This window comes from Eschrichtius robustus, chromosome 12 (genome assembly GCF_028021215.1).
Source record: "Eschrichtius robustus isolate mEscRob2 chromosome 12, mEscRob2.pri, whole genome shotgun sequence".
Lineage (NCBI taxonomy): Eukaryota > Metazoa > Chordata > Mammalia > Artiodactyla > Eschrichtiidae > Eschrichtius > Eschrichtius robustus.
The window spans coordinates 80,476,523-80,499,857 of NC_090835.1; the positions used below are offsets into that span (position 1 = coordinate 80,476,523).

The 23,335-nt window shown below is 36.5% G+C and overlaps 1 protein-coding gene across 1 annotated transcript; it reads left to right on the forward strand.

The window, feature by feature from the left end:
- Positions 1-4,621: 4,621 nt before the first annotated feature.
- On the forward strand, positions 4,622-5,532 carry LOC137774072 (myelin-associated neurite-outgrowth inhibitor-like). The gene has a single exon (XM_068559195.1). It carries the CDS (start codon positions 4,819-4,821, stop codon positions 5,530-5,532), a length of 714 nt encoding a protein of 237 aa, XP_068415296.1. The 5' UTR covers positions 4,622-4,818.
- Positions 5,533-23,335: the final 17,803 nt, after the last annotated feature.

Sequence of the window (23,335 nt, forward strand, 5' to 3'; positions counted from 1 at the left end):
AGCAAAACTGACCATAACCACTGAATGCTAGACTGCTATAGCATGATTTTTAAAGTGAGGCTATGTCTTCTTGACATGATCTGTTCTCTGATGAGGAAAAAGTGTTAATAATGGCAGAATGTATTATATTCAAAATTCTTGTGATGAATAGGCACATCATAAACTTCCTGCCTTGTTTCTATAAATTGAAAAATTGTCCCCTGATTCATATCAAGGACTTTTTCCAAGCAGCACTGGCTTCTGCTCCTTCTCAGAAGAAAGGAACCAAAAGGCTTAATTATAAAGTGATATTATAAGATGAAATTTCTCAATAGAATTTATGGCCAAAGGCATTTCTATTGGCTTGAGTAGGTACATTTCCAGGCAGAGAAAAACATGCTCTAATGTTAGGTCTTTAGAAAACAGATTTCACAAATGATAATGATAGTCATGTTGATCCAGAAACTAGAAGCAGAGATTTACTAGAAATTAATTTCAACCCACAAAGATAGAATTATAAACAATATAACTAGATTAGTTTTGAGCAATGGCAAGTTTTTTGCTATTTTGGCTTAAATACCTCTATGCTGTGAAAACCAATTGGAGAGTTTTGCTCCTGTGGGCTGAAATATTAGGGCTTTCTGTGTATGCTTTTATGATTATCAGAATGAAATATGATAGTGCCATTTTTAGCTTGCTATTATCTCTGATGGATGTCATCCTAACACAATTGCTTGTACAGCGTATGTCAGAAATAAGTCACATTTGTCTAAAACAGCTATTTCGCTAGGCAAATCTGGCTCTTTTGGCTATATTCTGAATGTGAGTCTCAAAATGTATTTAAAAATAGAAAGTGAAGAACTAAAACAATGCAGATAAAAAAACTTTGATTTGAAAAAGGTACAGGTAGACCTATGACTCTTAGCATCATTTAGCTCTGATTGTAGCAAAAGGAATCATCCATACTTCTGCATTATCAAAGGATCAAAAAAGTTTTTTATTTTACCTTTTGGTTTTTGGTGTCATTTTTTTCCTTCCTCCCAAGGGTTTTTATGTATCTTATAACCCAGTTTCTAAAATCTCTTATTTGTAATTCAGGAGACCCTTGCTCTGCCTAGCTGTAACTCTTCACTAGGGAACAAATACAATAGAAATTGTCCAAAATTGATTTTGGAAATTTTCAATAAAAATACTCATTTAAGAACTTAAATATTAATTTGAATTTGTAAAACAATTAGTTTTCAATGACGTTTCTGATTCTTTTCTTCCCTGTTCTGAAATTACTAGAAAGGAAAAAAGGGACATAAAGTTTTGTATTTCCACAAAACCTTAACCTAACACTTACTGCGTCACAGAGGCTCTCTAACCATTGTGTAGTTGACTGAAGAAATAAGAAAATGCATTGTATTTACTAGACTGTTTTATATGCAGCAGTTAAGGTGATCTTAAAATCTCGTAAAAAGGAAAATGACATTTTCTTAAGACCTTTCAGTAGCTTCTTATTGCATATGCACTAAAATACAAATTCATCCTTTTCAGACTTATGAGATCTACTTGAACTGACTCCCTTTCCTTTCTCCACCTCATCTGGTTCATTAACTAAGCTCTAAAACCAGTGGTGGTCTTTCAATTATCTGCCCAACCGAACTCTTTCCCAACACAGAGGTTTTACAGATGTCATTCTCTCTGCTTAGAAAACCCTCTTTCTCTTAAAAAAGTGACTAAACACTTCAAGTCTCAGCCTAACGTCCTCTGAGAGTGCAGGTCCCGTGCCACATGCCTGCCATGTTTCCTGCAGTACTCCTCATTACTATTTTAGCATCCTCTTTATTTCCTTCATGGCACAAATAACTTGATTGACTTGATTTTGGTCTTTCTTGTAAAAATAAAAAGTACTATATTCCCATATAAAATAGAAGGTTTAAAAAAAGTAAGTTCCATGTCTGCAAAACCCGTTTCTGAATGATCAGCATTGAAATCTCCACACCCGGCGCAAAGAAGATGCCTAATAAATATTTGTTGAATAAAATAACTGGAATTTGTCCTTATATTTTCAATCTTTTAAATTATAAAATGTTCAAACATGTACAAATTTAGGGAGACTAGTGCAATACACATCCTCCAGATTTAAAACGTATCACATTTTTGCCAACTTTGCTTATATTAATTTACACTTTTCTTCATTTTCCTTTGATAAAATAAAATTTTGAACATTTCTGCATACATTTGTAAAACATACCTATAATTATTCAAATTCTCAGGATATGTTTTTACCAATAGGATTTTTTAAGTTGTGGAATTAGATTACAGTTGAGTTGTACCTGGATTGTGATTTGTTTGTGTTGTTTACTGATTACTGTATCAGTAATCAGGTATCAGATACTGTTTAGGTGTCTCTAAGAAAATGTACATTTTCTTACATAATCACAATGATGATTACAACTAATAAAATTAACGGCAATCTTTTGGTGGCATCTAATACCCAGTCCAAACCACATTTCCTCTGTTGCATCCTAAATATGTATTTTACGGTTTATTTGTTCAAATATATAATAAAGCAATGTCTAAAGTTTGCATTAGTTTGTAAATATATATATGTCTAAATTTTCTTTAAATTTAAATCAATACCTCCTTTTTTTCCCCTGCCACTTACTTAAGATGTCAACAGTATCAATAGTCCTGTATAATATCTCATTTCTGTAGGTGTTTTCTTTCTTGTGGCATCATTTAAATTGCTTTCCTACCCCTCATATATTACAAGAATGGATCTTATCTCTAGAAGTTGGTTAGATTCTGGTTCCAGTTTTGACAAGATTGCTCCATGGAAGGTACCATGTGTTTCAAATGTCTTCATGTCAAAAGGCACAAAATGATTAGTTATCCTGACTCTGAGGCTAATATAAGAGTTGAGCTCAGATGCTGGGAGCCTGATTACTCTATTTAGATTTTCCCATCAAACTTTTTGCTAATAGTTTAGTAACTGGTGACAGTTACCACAATCAATTGCTTCTTAGGGTGTCAAAATAGAGATTTTTCTAATTCTATCTGTACCTGCACATTTGCTGGTTGAGATTATTCTGGTTTTGCTCTTGGTGGTCATTTGCCCTATTTGCCCATATTGTGGGATTTGTGGGCCTTACTGTTACCTAGCTATGCCAAGGAGACTAGCAATGTGTTGTCATTTTTCTCTGTCCGATTTTTTTTTCTCTTTCTCTGTCTAACCCTGTTTGGTTTTGGTTTTCAGGAGGGAATTTTGAGGAGATTAAAACAAAACAAAACAAAAAACTATGTTGCTGCAGTAATATCCTCTATGTCACCTTCATGTTTTAAAAGTCTTTCATCAATCCTTTCTGTGTGCACCCCCTTCCTCCCATTTCTGTTCTCATTTTCTCCTTCTAAACATTTCTGGTCCAATTAGCAGTTTAGTTTTCAGTATTAAAATGGAAGGGCAGAGCTGATTTTGCATATATAAACTGTAGTTAATTACACAGCTGTGTGCCAGAGTTACATAGGATCTTCTCTGTGAAAAACTAAAGCTTACTTTTCCAGTTTAAAAGCTGTCCCTAATATCATTTTCATTTTTCAAGGGACTCAGAATAATTCTGGTATCAGACTGTCCCAAGGTATTTCTTAAAGCCAATTCTCTCTGTCTTTATTTTTACTGGGAGTATCACTTTGCACTTTCCTTGACAGTCCTTGGTCATATTAGAAAGTCCTCTAAGATTCCTTGGAACTTATTCAGATTCTCAGGAGATGCTTTTGCCAATAAGATTTTTAATTTGTGGTTTTAGATGTATAGTTCAGTTGTACCTGGCTTGTGACCATTTGTATTGATCATATATCATCATTTTATTTTATTAAAATATGTGTACCCCCATACCCACCCTGTGCTATTCACCTTGGAGGGGAACCCTAGTGACTTACAGCAGAAATTGTTGCCTCATTAATATTTCCTTCTCCTCCCAGGGATTGAGCACTGCACTCTGGGACACTTGTCTCTAAACCAACCTAAGCACCCAATGTGTGAGGTCTAAAAGATATAGCGAGAACAGCAGGTAGTATTTTATATTTGCTTCTGTAAGCTGCCTCATTTCTAAAGGAATAACTAAAGGTTATTAAATAAGACCTTTGGAATGAGAAGAAATTCAGCCATTTACTTTGGGTTTTGGGAACTCATCATAATTACCAGAACCACATTCATAACCTTCCTTCCTATCAGATAAAAGTTATGGGCTGTGTATTTGGATTTGCAGGTATAGGTAAACTTCACCAACTTAATCTAAATGGTTATACAAAGAAGCCAGTAAGATCATCAGAGAATAAACTGGAATTACAGGTGGCAGTGCCTGTTTTCACTGTAGAAAATGTTAACATTAAAAGATAGCTGAAAGCCAAATAAGTTTTCACCAGCAATGTGTGATTTAAAGGATGTACCAAAACCAAATTCACATCAAAATATCTCAACCTCAGCCAACCACTCATCCTTTCCTAAACTGAAATTCTTATCATCAGGCTTTAACAGCACCTGTCTTCCCCACACTGTTCATTTGTAGATATTGAGACACTTCACCTCAAATTTGACCAAGCCATCTATGTTCCTAACTCACTTTGGGTCAGTGTTTCAAAACCATATTAGGAGGCGGACCGGGCCGAGAGGGGCGAGCGGGAACGCGGGCCGGGGAGGCGGCGGCGGCAACCGGGGCCTCGCGGCTCAGCCCCGCATCGGAGCAGGCCTCCGCGGCGCGCGCCCCTCGCCGAGCCCGACCGCCGTGCCCGCCCCGGGCCGTCGAGCGCTGGTCACCGAGGCCCAGGCCGCCGCCGCGGCGCCTTCTTGAAATCATGAATCCTGTTTATAGCCCGGGTTCTTCTGGGGTTCCCTATGCAAATGCCAAAGGAATTGGTTATCCAGCTGGTTTCCCCACGGGCTATGCAGCAGCAGCTCCGGCCTGTTCCCCTAACATGTACCCTGGAGCGAATCCTACCTTCCAAACAGGTTACACTCCTGGCACACCTTACAAAGTGTCCTGTTCCCCCGCCAGCGGGGCTGTGCCACCGTACTCCTCCTCCCCCAACCCCTACCAGACCGCTGTATACCCCGTGCGAAGTGCCTACCCCCAGCAGAGCCCGTACGCACAGCAAGGCACGTACTACCCCCAGCCCCTGTATGCAGCACCCCCTCACGTCATCCACCACACCACTGTGGTGCAGCCCAACGGCATGCCGGCGACGGTGTACCCTGCTGCCGTCCCTCCGCCTAGAGGCAACGGCGTCACCGTGGGCATGGTGGCGGGGACCACTATGGCCATGTCAGCGGGTACCTTGCTGACTGCCCACTCCCCAACTCCTGTTGCCCCCCACCCCGTCACCGTGCCCACGTATCGGGCCCCAGGAACGCCCACCTACAGCTGTGTGCCCCCCCCCCCCCCCAGTGGTGATCACCCTGCAAACGTTTGCGGATGGAGCTGTGCAGTCACATCATGGAGGTTCCACAGCTGGTGCTGCAGGCCTTGTGCCTCCAACCAGGACTTTCTTCTTAATGCTCTCGACACTTAGCTAAACACTACTACGGCCGGCCCAGCAGGTCCCAGCGCCCTCAGTCTCCAACTGACTCTGTGGGTTGGTCTTAAAGCAAATCCTGTTTGGTGGGCTGCCAGGCAGTTTTTTAGCTAACTGTAATGATAAAAAGGGAGTGTTAATCTGTTCTGAATCATATCTAGTTGAATGCATGTTAAAAAAAAAACACAAAAACAAAGCTTGCTCAATCTACCTGCAGTGACTGATGCAGAACCATCATATGCAAAATCCAAAGGAATGGAAAAGTATTTCACAACTTGTATCACTAATGCACTGTTGTAATGTATGCAGAGTCTTAAAGTTATAAGTGTTAAAGTGAATTTCTTCATAGAAAAAAAAAAAAAAACATATTAGATGTTTGTAGCAACCAACTGACTGGTCATGGTGCTGCTGTATTTAGATGAGTCCACTGATCACCATAGTGTGTGTGTGTGTGTGTGTGTGTGTGTGTGTTGTGTGTGTGTGCATGCATATGCATATGTGTTATGACTTTATGTATGTGACTTTAAGTATAATTATAACGATGTATATCAGTATCTTAACCACATAAAGGAGAATTATTTTAATAAACTTCAAAACAAGTAATTTGACTGTCCCTAATTATACTTTAAGGACAAAAAGAATTGCAATGTAGTGTAAAACAGTATTCAGTGATGACATTGATATCTTCAGGAATAAGATTGGTATCGTTATTATGAACTATTAAATATGCATTGTAGGATGAGGGCAAATAAGTAATTATGTTAATGGTATGTGGAACTAAGATTTAACATGCAAGAAATAGATGCACACATAAAATATTTTTTAAAGGTAATCAAAATCCCTATATCCTTACACTTAAATTGACAGTATCAGTATAAACTTTTTATCTGCAGAAAAATCTTTATTGGTTTTGATCACTGAAAAGGCCCAGTATCCCAACCCAGTAGCAGTGATCACCCGTCACCCAGAAGTGGACTCGATTTCATTTTCCTCAGAAAGCAAGCAGAGCTTCTCAGAGATCTGGCTGGGATAGAAAACATATTATATACTGTAATACAGAAAGCAAAATATTTATCAAATACTACTGGTGCTGTGCTGAAAGGAAATGAGTCCATTTGAAAGTATATCTTGTTAAAAATGGGATAATTTGAGTATCACAAAGAGTAGCAACTGTAACGGATTGAAACCCATCAAATATGTTACAAATTCCATGATTTTAAACTGAAAATAGAACAACTAAGTTGGTACAATTGGAAATTTACTAGCACATCAGTTTCTTATTATTCTGAAAACTGGTAAATAGGGGGGGAAATCAAGAATGTATCCTGCATATCTTATACTAAGTACTCTTCAAGATAATCAAATAGTTGATGGACAGCTGCTCTTAGAAAATAATTCCAACCAAAGAACTCCAGTTTCCCATAAAATAACTGAACAGTAGAGATGAGGAAGTGGGAGAGTAGGGTAGAAATAAAACAAATTTGGCTATCATTAACAGCTGGGTTGAAATTGTAGGATGGGTGTACATGAGTCTTTATTACACTATTCTCTTTTTTAAGGTATGCTTGAAGATTTACATAATGAAATGTTTAAAAATGCCAAAACAACTAATAAGAAAAACAAAGAGTGTGAGTGATTTGGCGAAGAAGTATTGGTTCTGCCTGTGTGGGTGGGCAGAGAGTGAAGCTACCACTGCATCCTCTAAACAGCAAGGACAGTATGAAAGTACCCAGATCTTGGAGAGACAGTGAACAGGGACATTAAGAAGGTCACCAGTGTGCCTGCCCCATGGGAGTAGCTCAAGTTTATCTGAGAATTGAATGGATGAAAGATAGAGTAAGGACAGAGATCTTTAGAGATTTTGAGTTTATACACTGGTTAACCACAGAAGGTTTTTGAGAATTGGATTAAAATATTTCAATCTGTGTTTTAAAACTGTATTTCTGTTGGTAAAGTGAAAGATCTGGATTAAGAGGTTGGACTTTGCTGACAGAGAAGTTAGTCGGTATATTAAGATATTATTCCAGATAACAGAATATGAGTGAATAAACTAGGAGAGTTAAAGCAGGATTGCAGAGGAGGCAATGTATATGAAAGAAATTGGAGATTTAGAAGCATAAAAATGGCATGGCCAATTGAATATGGAAGGAGAATGGAGAAAAGTAAAATCCATCCGTACATGTTTATTGAAACTCCTCTTAAGGAGAAAAGGGATTATTACCAAATTACTAAGAGACTTTTCTCTTTGATAGATTTAACCAGGAGTTTGTGTGTGTGTTTGTGTGTGTGCATTGTGTTGTGTATTTAATTAATATTCTTCTTATTTTTTATTATTTACCCTTCTCATCCACTGTTAAGCTGAAAATAGCCAGAGAATGAGGTCAACTCAACATTTGCTTTTGCTCAAGCCTACATAAGGCAAATTGATTCTTCCTCCAATTCAGAAGAGGAATAAATCAATTACCCTTGCTGAAGGGTGGCTATCTTGAGTGGTTTTAGGAAAAACTCAGGTCATTCTAAAGAAACGTCTGAAATACCACAAAAGTTAAGAGCAAGATAAGCACTAATTTACGGTCTCCTTCATCCTTATAAAGATGTACTTAATAGAGGACAAATTGTGTCACCAGGTATTTTCAGAGGTAAACTAGGATTTCAGTATTTCTACGAAAAGTCCGATGCTACACTGTCTGAGATGAAGAGTGCTTTTGTAGGACAGGTCTAAGTAGACTACAAGGACAATAGTATCTACTTTACCCCTGGGAAAGCTCTTTGTCCCCTAAACCTTCCTGACTCTCTTTTCTTCTCAAATTTCTTAAAATATATTTTCTTTCATAAGTGAGAACCGAAAAGTCAGAGGGACACTGAGCTATGAGCTGACTGATAGAAATATTTTTAAAAATTTATTTCAGTAGCCTAAGCATCTGCTAGTGATTAGCAATTATCCTAGAAAGAACAAAGGAAGAAAGTAGTTGTTAGTTTACACATAGGAAAATATAAATAGAGCAGAAAATACAGAAGTGAGAGAAGAGAAAAATTAAATTTACATAGTATGCTTACATAGGAGAAAGAAGGGGTTTTAAACATGTACTTGAATGGAATATAGGATAGAGTTGATTTACAGCTGGTCAGGAAAAAATCTAGCTCCGACTCTGGGAAAGCTTGGATGTCTATCTTTGTTGGCCAAGCTAAGAGCAGTGGGATTTATGATGTGCTATTCTAAGTCTGACACTCCCCTGGGGACCACCAGGGACAGTTTGCTTACTGATATTGTTTTACCTGGCATAACCGGTTACATAGTCTCGCTTGATGAGGTGACCATAGAGGCATTAAAAACACCACTGGAAACTTCTGCCTTGAACTCTCCCGGAACCACAGTGCATTACACATCTCTTGGTGGTTGAACTAGGAGATTAAGCAGGTCTGCGTGAGAATCAGAACCTTCTTTTAGACCTCCACTGCTTGCCTGAGCTCTCTCTCTCTTGCTGCATCTTATCTTTTGCTTTTAAATAAAAGCTTTATGTGAGTATGTCTGTGAAGTCTCATGAGTGCTTTCAAATAACAAAACTTGTAAAATCTTTGCAAAGTGCATTCTTGGAAAAAGAACATGAAGCAAGGGAGAAAAGAGAGAAAACTGGGAGAAGTAGTAAATAAGTTGGGGATTTAAGAAAAGACTGCTTCAGGTTTAGCTATTGTAGCATCTGTTTTGAATGGTCCATCGATTCACATGTTTTAAGATCAAACCTGACTAAGAGCTATCACTGAAGTCACTAGTAAGCTCTGGTCGGCATCTCCTATTTTAATTGGTTTCTTCTTAGGTTGTACTACAAAAAGATAACAAACCAAGCTCTATGCATTGCTGAAGGGTGTGGCTGACAGTTACTCCAGAAAAGGAGTGTGATACCAAAGACTTCTGGAAAAACAAGGATGGTGTAGTCCAGAGTCAATGAAGAGATGTTGAGTGTGTCACCTTTCATGTCCCTCATTGTTTTTCTTCTCCTCCATCTGAAGCATTAGTCACAAAATTTCTCTTTTTGTCTCTAAAAACTAATAAGAATTAGACTTGCATGACTTGAACCAATGAGAAGATAGAATTCTGGTATAAGAAACTCCTGTATTGTAATTCTGTCATTTGAGTTTAGGTCTAAAATTATGAGTCTCTTACCTTTTTGTTTCCAGGAAAAAATAAAAGGAATCTTTTCAAATCCCACATGATTTATGCAGACTGACTTGCCTTGAAAATTCAGACGTAATGCCAGGTTATTCATGTTTGAAATCAGGTTAATAGATATTTCATTGTGAGCCCACATTTCAGAGCTATCGACTATTTTATTACATCCTGATCTGTACATGATCAGATGGTACTCATCACTGTTTGTAGCTAAGATACCACGTTTTTCCGAGTTTTAATTAAATAAAAAATAAGTTCCATCATTTCCAAATGATCAACTGATAATCCACTAAAAAATAATCAGAATTCTCCTTTTGATTCTCTAGAGTTAATATCCAGTCAGATCAACAGATAACGAAGAGAAAACAAATGGCAATACTCCTAAGATTAAACTACATATAGGCAGAAAAAAATAATTTTTAAAAAATACTTCACTCATTCACATTCCAATAAGTGAGATATTTTTAAGGCTTTTTAAAATTTAGCGTGAGCAGAAGCATGCATGTTTTGAGTCCTAGGCTGGGAACTAGCACCCCATCACTCCCACTGCATTTTATTGGCCAAACCAAGTCATAGGAACAGTCCAGACTCAAGGGAGGGGATAATATACTCTGTCTCTTGATGTGAGAAACTGCAAAGTCATATTACAAAGGGAATGGGAAAGGGGTTGAGTGAAGGATTGTGGTCATTTTTCCCATCTACAGCACTAGGAAGAATTCAAATAAAAATACAGTGACATGAGCATTACATTAAATTAATAGTTTAACATCCAGTCCAATTTTCTATTGTCTACATAGAGTAAAATTTCTCCTTTCCACTTTTTCTAAACAAGTAAAAAATGGTCACTTGGCAAAAAAAAAAATTATCTTCTGAAGGAAATTTGTTAGGATATTGGTTAATGTTTTAATGGGAATGAACTCAACTCTTACAGATTTATAGAGAGCTCTAAGATACAGGTATACAAGTTAATTTGCCTGCTATTTATTATATAATGATTATGATAATGCTTTGTTCTGATTTTTCTATTATAATCCTATAGTGATTGAAACGTTTTATTATATTATATTCCATAAATTCCATTCCATGTCTTCCAAATCTACTCCCCTTTGACAGGTCTTGTGTCCTAACTTTTGCTCCAAGAAATGCCATTCTCGTATGAATAACTAATCTTGAAATGTGTATGTATGTTTATGCATGTTAATTGGACTTAGTTAACCAAATAATGAGGATGCAGAGGGGGCTGGAGTGAAGGTTAAGTTTGCTTTATAAGATGAGTTTCTGTGTTCAGACCATTAGAGAGTACAGAAAATTGACAGGTTAATAAGTATCCACTAGACCGATCCATGGCTGTAGAGCAGATGTAAATGTTAGGGCATATTTAGGAGTGAATAGCAACATCTCTTTTCTCTCAGGAGAACTCTGGCAGGCACAGAGCAGGCAGTACCTGGAGAGTCACTAGACTTGAATCATCATAGGAGAACCTGTGACCTAGGAAGTATCTGGAAGACATAGGGATGTCAGAGATCACAAAGTAGATCAAGCAGGGGAGAGACAGACGCTCTGGGATGTGAGTGTGGACCAAAGCATCCGTGACAGCACTCAGCTAACAGTCAGACTCCCTCCCTGCATCAATAACAGAACTGCAGTGCAAAATGGAGTCCTGGGGAGGGGTCTTCTCAGAGCCTGCAAATGGAAATGTAGGTAGGTGATAGGTGAGAAGGTTACACTGAGTCATCATACCCGGGGAAAATGGTTCAAATCTATTCTCTGTCAACTGAAAAAAAACAAAAACAAAAAGCACAACCTAAAAGTTAAGAATTATGTTTTATTTGGTGAACTTGTGGAGGACTTAAGTCTGGAAGACAGCCTCTCAGATAGCCCTGAGGGACTGTTCCAAAGAGGTAAGGGAGGAACCAGGATATATCGGAGTTTTGCAAAAACAAACCAGGTTGTTGACCATCAAAAGATTTCTGCTAATTAAAGAAGAAACAAACATCTCCAGTTAATGAATTTAGCACTTTTCTATGTATGGGAAGATGCAAGAGTCTGGGCTCATTGAATTCTTTCCTTTGACATGTACCTTAACTATCTAGGGCCAGTATCCTGTTTTACCTCCATCCTGAATCCCCTCAGGGTGCACAGTCAGGGGTGGCTGCAGTGGCTGAGGGCTTTATGTCCACAACATCCTTTGTTTACTGATATGGCAGGTGACATTTTTCATCTAGTTCTCTTTCGGAATGTCTGTAGTAATTATGGACCTATATGACTTTTGGGACACATATTTGCCATTTATTAAATCCTATATAAATATTATTAAGAAAATAGAAACTAAAGAAGGTAAGTAACTTGCTATCTACCACTGGAATGTATGTTTCAAGAAGAGAAGGACTATATTCGATGTGCCCATTTCCTGAACATCAGTACCCAGCACTTAGTAGTCGGCAGGCACTCCATAAATATCTATTGTTACTAATACCTCCCAGCTCACAAGCAGTAGACTTGGAAATGGAGTTCTGTAGATAAATGGATTTATGATGTTGATCCTAGTGCTAACTCAATATCAGAATCATCCAGATAAAAGAATAGTCAGAGGATGGTTTAGTAAGTATGTCTTCAAGATGCCTGGGGTCTAGCATTGGTAAAATATAAAAGGATGCCTGAAAATTGGCCATAGTTGGGAGTTGTTAAGAAATTTATCTGCACTTCCAACTTGGATTATGTTGCAGCTTGATATATCTCTTGCTGTTTAAGATGCTTTGTTCTATATTGTGAGGCTCAATTATGATCAAATCCAGTTCTTATCAAATCCTTATATCAAGCTTTTTCTACTGCCCCGCAGAAGATAATGGGTGGAATGTTTCCTTTCCTGTTTTTCTCCAGTCACTCCTAAATCTAGAGCTAAAAAACCTACTCATGATGCAGTATTTATCCTTTATTCCTTATAGGGAAGAGTTCAGATAGGAAATAAAACAAGGTTTATAGCAGAATCTTGCCATAGGCTTAGAAATTCTAATTCCTTGATTGAGAAAAAATGTTTTCAATTTCAAAATTACTAAAAATCTCCCACTTATTCCTATTCCCCAACCTGGCTTTCTCAGCAGGATGAAAAATGTTTCTGACAACACTTACTCTTTGGGTGCTACATCTCTTATCTTCTGGCATTACTTCCACTCAAGTCATCCTCTTCTTCCTCAACCATGGTCTTTACTCTCCCCTTTCACTGGTCAAAGTGTAATATTAGTTGAATTAGTAAAATGCCATTCACTGGTTCTGTGCCTCTTTTTAAACTCAGCAGTAGAGCTCAATTCTCAGAAAGAGTTTTGGGGAGTAAGGTTTGTTTTTTTGGGGGGGGGTTAATTTTTGAATTTTATTTTATTTACTTTTTTATACAGCAGGTTCTTATTAGTCATCAATTTTATACACATCAGTGTATACGTGTCAATCCCAATTGCCCAATTCATCACACCACCATCCCCACCCACCCACGTCTTTCCCTCCTTGGTGTCCATACGTTTGTTCTCTACATCTGTGTCTCAGCTTCTGCCCTGCAAACCGGTTCATCTGTACCATTTTTCTAGGTTCCACATGCATGCGTTAATATACGATATTTGTTTTTCTCTTTCTGACTTACTTCACTCTGTATGACAGTCTCTAGATCCATCCACGTCTCAACAAGTGACCCAATTTCGTTCCTTTTTATGGCTGAGTAATATTCCATTGTATATATGTACCACATCTTCTTTATCCATTCATCTGTCGATGGGCATTTAGGTTGCTTCCATGACCTGGCTATTGTAAATAGTGCTGCAGTGAACATTGTGGTACATAACTCTTTTTGAATTATGGTTTTCTCAGGGTATATGCCCGGTAGTGGAATTGCTGGGTCGTATGGTAGTTCTATTTTTAGTTTTTAAGGAACCTCCATACTGTTCTCCATAGTGGCTGTATCAATTTACATTCCCACCAACAGTGCAAGAGGGTTCCCTTTTCTCCACACCCTCTCCAGCATTTGTTGTTTGTAGATTCTCTGATGATGCCCATTCTAACTGGTGTGAGATGATACCTCATTGTAGTTTTGATTTGCATTTCTCTAATAGTTAGTGATGTTGAGCAGCTTTTCATGTGCTTCTTGGCCATCTGTATGTCTACTTTGGAGAAATGTCAATTTAGGTCTTCTGCCCATTTTTGGATTGGGTTGTTTGTTTCTTTAATATTGAGCTGCATGAGCTGTTTATATATTTTGGAGATTAATCCTTTGTCCGTTGATCCATTTGCAAATATTTTCTCCCATTCTGAGGGTTGTCTTTTTGTCTTGTTTATGGTTTCCTTTGCTGTGCCAAAGCGTTGAAGTTTCATTAGGTCGCATTTGTTTATTTTTGTTTTTATTTCCATTACTCTAGGAGGTGGATCAAAAAAGATCTTGCTGTGATGTCAAAGAGTGTTCTTCCTATGTTTTCCTCTAAGAGTTTTATAGTGTCTGGTCTTACATTTAGGTCTCTAATCCATTTTGAGTTTATTTTTGTGTTTGGTGTTAGGGAGTGTTCTGATTTCATTCTTTTACATGTAGCTGTTCAGTTTCCCCAGCACCACTTACTGAAGAGACTGTCTTTTCTCCATTGTATATCCTTGCCTCCTTTGTTGACCATAGGTGCGTGGGTTTATCTCTGGGCTTTCTGTCTTGTTCCATTGATCTATGTTTCTGTTTTTGTGCCAGGACCATATTGTCTTGATTACTGTAGCTTTGTAGTATAGTCTGAAGTCAGGGAGTCTGATTCCTCCATCTCCGTTTTTTTCCCTCAAGACTGCTTTGGCTATTCGGGGTCTTTTGTGTCTCCATACAAATTTTAAGATTTTCTGTTCTAGTTCTGTAAAAAATGCCATTGGTAATTTGATAGGGATTGCATTGAATCTGTAGATTGCTTTGGGTAGTATAGTCATTTTCACAATATTGATTCTTCCAATCCAAGAACATGGTATATCTCTCCATCTATTTGTTTCATCTTTAATTTCTTTCATCAGTGTCTTATAGTTTTCTGCATACAGGTCTTTTGTCTCCTTGGGTAGGTTTATTCCTAGGTATTTTATTCTTTTTGTTGCAATGGTAAATGGAAGTGTTTCCTTAATTTCTCTTTCAGATTTTTCAAAAAAAAAAAAAGGAAAAGAAACGAAAAAGATTTCTTGTAGTTCAGTGCTTTTGCTCTAGATTCCGAACTCCAAGGTAAAGATGAATAGTAATATGAATCCTTCAACTTTGCTCTCTTTTTTCAAGTTTGTCTTGGCTATATACATAGCCATTTGCATTTGTTTATAAATTTCCGAATCTTGTCAATTTGGGGAATAAAGCATATACGAAGATTTTGATTGTGATTGCTTTGAATCCATTGTGATGTTTTATTATTTTCAGTGTAGAGATTTTACGCTTCTTACATTAAATTTTTCCCTAGATGTTGTTGGAGCTATTGTAAATGCTATCATTTTAAAATTTTGCTTTCCTGCAATCCCACTACTGGGCATATACCCTAAGAAAACCATAATTCCAAGAGAGTCATGTACCACAATGCTCATTGCAGCTCTATTTACAATAGCCAGGACATGGAAGCAACCTAAGTGTCCGTCGACAGAGGAATGGATAAAGAGGATGTGGCACCTGTATACAATGGAATATTACTCAGCCATAAAAAGAAACAAAATTGAGTTATTTGTAGTGAGGTGGATGGACCTAGAGTCTGTCATACAGAGTGAAGTAAGTCAGAAAGAGAAAAACAAATACCGTATGCTAACACATATATATGGAATCTAAAAAAAAAACATGGTTCTGAAGAACCTACAAGCAGGACAGGAATAAAGACACAGACATAGAGAATGGACTTGAGTTTATGGGGAGGGTGAAGGGTAAGCTGTGACGAAGTGAGAGAGTGGCATGGACTTATATATACTACCAAGTGTAAAATAGATAGCTAGTGGGAAGCAGCCACATAGCACAGGGAGATCAGCTCGGTGCTTTGTGACCACCTAGAAGGGTGGGATAGGGAGGGTGGGAGGGAGACGCCAGAGGTAAGAGATATGGGGATATATGTATACGTGTAGCTGATTCACTTTGTTATACAGCAGAAACTAACACACCATTGTAAAGCAATTATACTCCAATAAAGATGTTAAAAAATTAATTAATTAATTAATTAAATAAAATAAAAATTTTGCTTTCCTGATGATTTTTTGCTTTTTTAATTTCTTTGAAAATACAATGGATTTGCATATTGATCCCATATCCAGGGATTTTTACTAAATTCACTTATTGTTTCTAATACCTTATGATTCTTTTGGGTATTCTACAAATACAGTAGTGCCAACTATATATAATAACAGTTTTATTTTTTCTTTCCCAAACTATATAACTTTTATTTCTTTTTTCTTACCTTATTGTCCTAAGATTTTGAGTACAGAGTAGAAAGGAAATCATGATAGAAGACATCCTTACTTCATTTCTAGTATTTGTGGAAATGCTTTCAATATTTCTGCATTAATTGTAATGTTTACTATAGGTGTTTTGTAGATACTTTGTATTGAATTAAACAAGTTCTCTTCCATTCATTGCTAGTTGAGAGTTTTGAGTATGAATCTGTTTTAAATTTTATCGAAAACTTTTTTGTATGTATAAAGATCATTTTATTATTTATCTCCTTCACTCTATGCATATGGGTAGAATACATCAATTTATTTTCAAATACTAAACCAAACTTACCGTTTTTGAACAAATCCAAATTTTACACCATAAAATTGTAAATGTGTATGTAATTTTTTAATATGACATTTGATTTCTTTGCAAACTTTCTGTTTAGACTTTTGCATGTATGTCTATGAAAGAGAATGACCTATAACTTAACTTCCCTTTTTTGGAATATCCATGACAGATTTGAGTTTGAAAAAAAAATGTTATTTTAGGTTAGACTCATAAAATATATTGAGAAGCATTCTTACTTTTTTTATCTTCTGCAGACATTTGTATACAATCAGCCTTATTTCTATTAAGTAATTAAAATAATTGATTGATGAAGGCATCTGGATCTGGAGTTATCCTGTATGGGAAAGTTTACATTTATAAATTCAGTATTTTTAATAGACATTGGCTTTACAGATGCACTATTTCTTCTTGGTAAGTTTTGTTTTTCAAGATTTATGCCCATTATGTAAAAAAAAAAAAAAAATCTGTAGTATATTATCTTTTCTTCTTTTGTATTGCTTCTCTTTTTCTTTGTCTCCCTCTCCCTTTCCCTCTTTCTGTCTCTCACAGTCTCTCTTTCTCTCGTTCTCTCTCTGTCTTTGACCAGTTTTGTCAGACTTATTAATCTCTTCAAATACTAATATTTGATATCGTTGATTCTATTTGATTTCTGACTCATTTATTCATGTTTTGGGCCTTATTACTTCTATGCTTCTATTCATCATGTTTAATTTGCTATTGGTTTTCTAATTCTTAAGATGCATACTTAGAACATTGGTTTTCCCTTTTATTCTTTTATTTACATATATATTTAGGACTATACATTATTCTGTAAGTACCTCTTTGGTTATATACCAAATGTATTGAGATGTCATGTTTCCATTATATGTCAGTTCAAATAATTTCTTATTTCCATTGTGACATCTTCTTTAGCCCATGAGCTATGAGTTATTTACAAGTAAATTGTTTAATATCTTCACATTTGAGGACTTTAAAAATATAAATAATTGTTATCACTTCATTACTTAATTAAAATGTGGTCAAAGACTGCTCCCTAAAGAACGAATATTTAGGGTTTGGAATTTATCACTTATTTAGGGTTTGGAATTTATCACTTGAGATCAAAACCAGAGACTCCCCAATCATCTTTAAAAATATGAGTTGTTGTTCCCAAAGAAAAAAAATCATAAACATTAATTTTCCAAAATTAATGTATTTAGTCTTAAGGACAACAAAACAATTCAGGATTTGCTGCATCAAACTGAGTTCAATTCTTTTTCTACTACTTTTCCTCCACTGGCTGTGGTCCTGATCTCAAGTGATAAATTCCTTGGGTAAGAATACACAAAAATCTTCCAAGAGCATGCAATAATTTTTGGCAACATGTAGACAATAAAATTTTCCTAGCTCCACAGAAGGAAAATTCTGCCAGAATTATACTGGATTCACATTACTGAACAGAATGTGAATAGAATAATAAATAAATTTATTAATTAATTTGCTTAACAAATTAACTCATTTCAGAACAAAAGGAAGGCCTGCCCTAAAGGTCTACGCGAGAAGACAGAAACTACTTGAAACTCTCAAATGTTGCTTTTTTTTTTAGCTTTAAATATTTTACCTTTCAATGATAGACACCTTGTCTGCTCAAAGTATGTTTTTTCAGTGACCTTCTCTGTCATAGTCCTTCAAATAATCAGATTTGAAGATTTCCTAAAGGAGCTGAGATTACATTTCATGAGTTATCCTCCACCTGGTAGAAACATGCTAATAATTCTCATTAGTATTTTAAATTAATCTTTTATAAGCTACTAAGAAAAACAGAAAAGATACCTAAATAGAGATATGTTTTCTTTCTCCTGAACATAGAAATATGTACATTCTCTAGATGTGGATATATACGCTTCCCTCCAGCTTCATTATACTTTATGTACATTCTTTAAGAGTCTATCAGTCACCTGTATTTTTCCTTAATTTCAGAATTGAGTTTTAGAAAATGAATATGAGAAAAGAAGCTGCATCCTTTAAGGATGCAAACAAAAATATTCTAGGACAGAGTCCTGTCTAAAGGACTGTTTACCTGTCATGGTCAGATTCAATGAATAGGTATTGATTTTGGTGACATGAAACTAATTTAACAGATCATTTTCATTTCAAATATCTGTTTAAAATAAATTTAGAGTTGGTCACAATTATCCTCAAAGTAACAGAAACATTTCATGAGCTTTTAAAATAAATGCTGTTGCAGATTTTATCTCCTATTATTGTCTATTGTGTTATTGTCTATTTTTCTCTTCAGTTCTGTTACTATTTGGTTTACTTAGGTGCTCTGATGTTGGATACATACCTATTTATAACTGTTATAACTTCCTAATGGATTGACCCTTTTATCATCATGTAATGTCTTCCCTTGTCCCTTGTGACAGTTTTTGACTTAAAGTCTATTTTGTCTGATATAAATATAGCCACACCTGCTCTCCATAGTTTACTATTTGTATGAAATATTTTCCATCCCTTCACTTTCATCTTATGTGTGATCTTAAATCTAAACTGAGTCTTTTGTAGACAGCAAATAGTTAGGTCTTGTTTTATTAACCACTCAGACATCCTGTGCTTTTTGACTGGGGAGTTTAATCCATTTAAGTTTAAAGTAATTATTTTTTTTAATTAACTATAGTCACTGTGCTGAGCATTGTATTCCCAGGACTTATTTATTTTGTAAATGGAAGTTTGTCATTTTTGACCACCTTCACCCATTTCGCCCACCTCCACCACTGCCAATAAAAGTAATTATTGATAAGGAAGAACTTACTATTGCCATTAATTAACAGTTTTCTGTCTGTTTTGTAGTTCTTTTGATCCTCTTTTCCTCTCTTGCTGTCTTCCTTTGTGTTTCACTGATTTTTTTTTTGTAGTGATGATATTCCTTGATTCCTTTCTCTTCTTCTTTTATGTATCTTCTGTATATATATTTTGTATGTGGTTACCATAGGTTTATTGTACTGTACATTTTGAAAACTCCATATTTCCCCTGATGCCTCAATATCCCCACAAGCAGGCTGTGAGTACCCCGCCCAGGTGACTAGGCGCACCAATGTGATAAGGCTGGTCCCTGGCACAAGTTGCCCTTCTTGCCCTCCCCTGACTGTGACCTTGTGACATTCAAAAGCACCAATTAAACCCCCCACCCTGACCGCCAATAAAGATACGTACGCATGGGTCCTCATTCAACCTGAGTCAGATGAGTTCCCTCCTTTGGCACTCTTCCCATATGGCCCCTGTGTGGCATGTGTGCTACCCTCTTATAGGACCCGAGAGTATAACACATCTCTTTCCCTTTCTTGTGCTTCTCCATATTCCATGTCTGCACCTCTCTAATCATCAAATTTTTTTAAAGTAACATCAGTATTCCTTACAACACACATAAAACCTCTTATAGTTATGACGGTATTTTGAGCTAACAACAGCTTGACTTCGATCACATACAGAAATTCTACACTTTAACTTCCCCACCCCCACCCCAATTTCATGTTATTGATGTTACTAAATAAATAAATAAATAGCTCTTGCAGAATGTATAGGACTCAATTTCAACTGCTTGGACACCTTATGTCTTGGGTAGTGCTTTTATCTGAGGATTGTAGTTGGGGAGATTTCTCCTACCACTTCTGAACCAGCAAAGTAGTACTGGGCAGATTCAGGTGGTGAGGTTCTGAGAACCATTTGTTATTCAATCACTGAAGGAAAATTGGTAGTAAAATTGGACTTGCCATCAGAGCTGAGTATTTACTTATCTGAAAATATTTATTTAATGTCTCTACTGTGTTACCAAATTTTTGTTAACTAATAATAACGAATACCAGAAATACAAAAATAACTAGGGAAGTATCTTTGTTGTTATTGTTGAGTTTTGTTTTTTTATTTTATTTGTTTTTAAGCACATAGGAAAGTTCTGTCCTCCAGAGATTCTGGTTCTATTGACCTGGGATAGTTCCTTTGCCTACATATTTGAGACAATTCTACAAGTGACTCCAATGGCTACCCCTGGATAGACACCACTGATTTAGGAATATATGTATAAATTAGGCATACTAGCAAACATAACAATAACAAAAACAACATATAAATCAGATTATTCTAAATCTTCAAAATGTGATCAGTCGTACAAAATTTGTGTTAAACAAGTAAAAGTGTCAAGAATGTTCTTTAAATACTAATTTAATCTGATGTTCAAATGAGAATGCTGTGTGAAAAGTTATGTGATATGTGCTTCAGCAAACCAAGCCTATTGGAAGCACGTCTAATGATCTAGCCACAACTACCCATTGGTGAATTCTTTCCCTTTACAAATTTTAAAGCCTAGGAAGAAAGGGTCTCAGGCCATTAGGGCTGAAATCTCAATAACTTCAAATGTCTAAGGTGGGCCAATTGAAATTTTCAAAAGTTATTAATTTCACAAATTTTTGTTGACAGTGGTCCCTAAAGAAAAACCTATTTTTCTCTTTTGATCTATATTGGTTTCCTTTCTTTTTTGAGCTTGCAAGTATCTACAAGCTTAGTTAAAAGATATTTAGAATTAAAAGGTACACATTTGGATAGAATTATTTATTTTCTACCACTTTCACGCTTCACAATATAGTACAAATCACTCAGACTACTAACGTTGGGTGTTTTCATTTACAAAATAAGGATAATATTTGCCTTACATAAATCAGAGATTATATGAAAAAAATTACATGTGAAGGTTATTTTCAAATTGCAACGTATTAATACAAATACACAGTTTTAAGAAAAACATGATACGTCGATGCTATTACATTATAAGACAAAAAAGAAATATCCAAGTTCAGCTGGTGTACATGTTTGCTGCTCAGATAAGAGCAATTGTCCTTATATCAGAAGAAAATTTCCTCTCATAAAAGTAGATACTTTCCTCCATATGGTCTAATCATTACCACAGATTTTCTCAATTTTCATCATTCAGTTGTTTTTCAGCAGTAAGTCTGTTCATTCTCTATATTTTAGAGCTGTAAAAAAAGGAAAGACAAAGATTGCCAAGTGACATTAGGGGAAAAAAAAAAACTTAATTAGAAAGAGAGGCAAGGACTTGCAAAATTGTAACCTCACGATCCAGAGATTTGGATTTTCTTAAGCTTTGGTGGAAGAAAATATGCAAAAAGTTGCTCAGAGCTGACCGAATCCCAAACTTCCTCCTCTAGACAAAAGATTTCCTGTATATTAACATATTTCAAATCCTCTTTTTTGAGGTTTTCCATTTCAATGCAAGCTTTAAAAAAAAAATCTCATTTTATCAGTCAAGATTAAGTCAGGAAAGAAGATCTACTTGGAGGGTTATGGGATTAAGGGATTTATTACAATAAGCAGATATTACACGATTCTAGGATGAGATGGTGATGTGTAAGTCCCCAGAATTCCAACAGAATTGGAAGATCAAAGCAAAGATAACACTAACTAACCTTACTGAAAGAGAACAGTTGGAGTGAACAATTGGAGCTTGCAGGGAAATTCTGAGAAGCCAAAGAATCTCAGCCTCCAAAGTGGGACCATGACCAGGAAATTGTGGAGAGGTCTATGGGAAGCTGTTACCTTTGTGTAGCTACTGTTTCTGTGGGTTTGTTGCCAAGTATCTGAGGATGGGTTTGGGGCTGCCATTTGCCAAGCACATGCAAGGAAAGGGAAGGCCAAGGCCATGGCCTGACTGATTTGGCCAGTAAAGGTACAATGAATCACTTTTAGATTAAGACAGTTTATTACTGGCATAGACTGTAAAAGTAAGAATAGCCAAAAGCACCAGCTCCCTTGTCCCCACACACCCACAAGGATAACATGAAACAAAAGGACCCAGATGACTGCAATGCAGGTTGTGGGATATATCACTGCCCAGGAGCCGATGCAGAATGGCTATCATCAAAAAATCTACAAATGATAGGGACTTCCCTGGTGGTCCAGTGGTTAAGAATCCACCTGCCAATGCAGAGGACACAGGTTCAAGCCCTGGTCTGGGAAGATGCCACATGCCATGGAGCAACTAAACTAGTGCGCCACAACTACTGAACCTGCGCTCTAGAGCACTCGAGATACAACTACTGAACCCACGTGCCACAACTACTGAAGCCCACGCGCCTAGAGCCCGTGCTCCACAACAAGAGAAGCCACCACAATGAGAAGCCCGCGCACTGCAACGAAGAGTAACCCCCACTCGCTGCAACTAGAGAAAGCCCACGTGCAGCAACGAAGACCCAATGCAGCCATAAATAAATAAACAGATTTTTAAAAAAGAAATGAGAGGAAAAGGCAAACCTACTTTGTGAAGTTTTGGTAAAATAAAAAACGACAGTATTCCGTAAAGCCAGCATCAACAGTGGGAGAGAGAAGAAGGTGAATGCTAGAAGCAGCCGGAGGGAATGTATTCAACTTAAAATTAGTTTCTGGAGACTTTCTGAACAAATACGGAGTTTCGTTAGCACTGCTGACCACCTCCCCCACCAACTGTGATGATTGAGATCCGGAGAATAATAAAGGTGTTATTTTGTGAATTTTGTATCCTCGGGCTAGTGTAATATAGGAATTATCCAAGCTTTTCTTTTTCTAAAAGAATAAATTAGGCCTTAGAAATGTTAAACATTGAAAGTAGCACTTGAAAGCTTAAGTAGACATTTTTATTCAATGTTTACGTTATCCATGTAAATTTATGATTATTAATGAGTGGATAAAAATAAGGGCATAGTTGGTGAGCATGAGTACAACATGTAAATGTGTGTCTGTGGTGTAAGTAGGTGCCAACATAGTTCTTTAATTTGAACAAAAAGCTGTGAAGATTAAATAAGCATAAAGTTTAGGGTTCAAACCAAATAATTGTCTCAAAGTTAATTAGCTTGAATTTTAACACA

Bases quoted from the DNA above. Each gene is read 5' to 3' on its own strand.
- LOC137774072 (XM_068559195.1), top strand. From the start codon at position 4,819: ATGAATCCTGTTTATAGCCCGGGTTCTTCTGGGGTTCCCTATGCAAAT.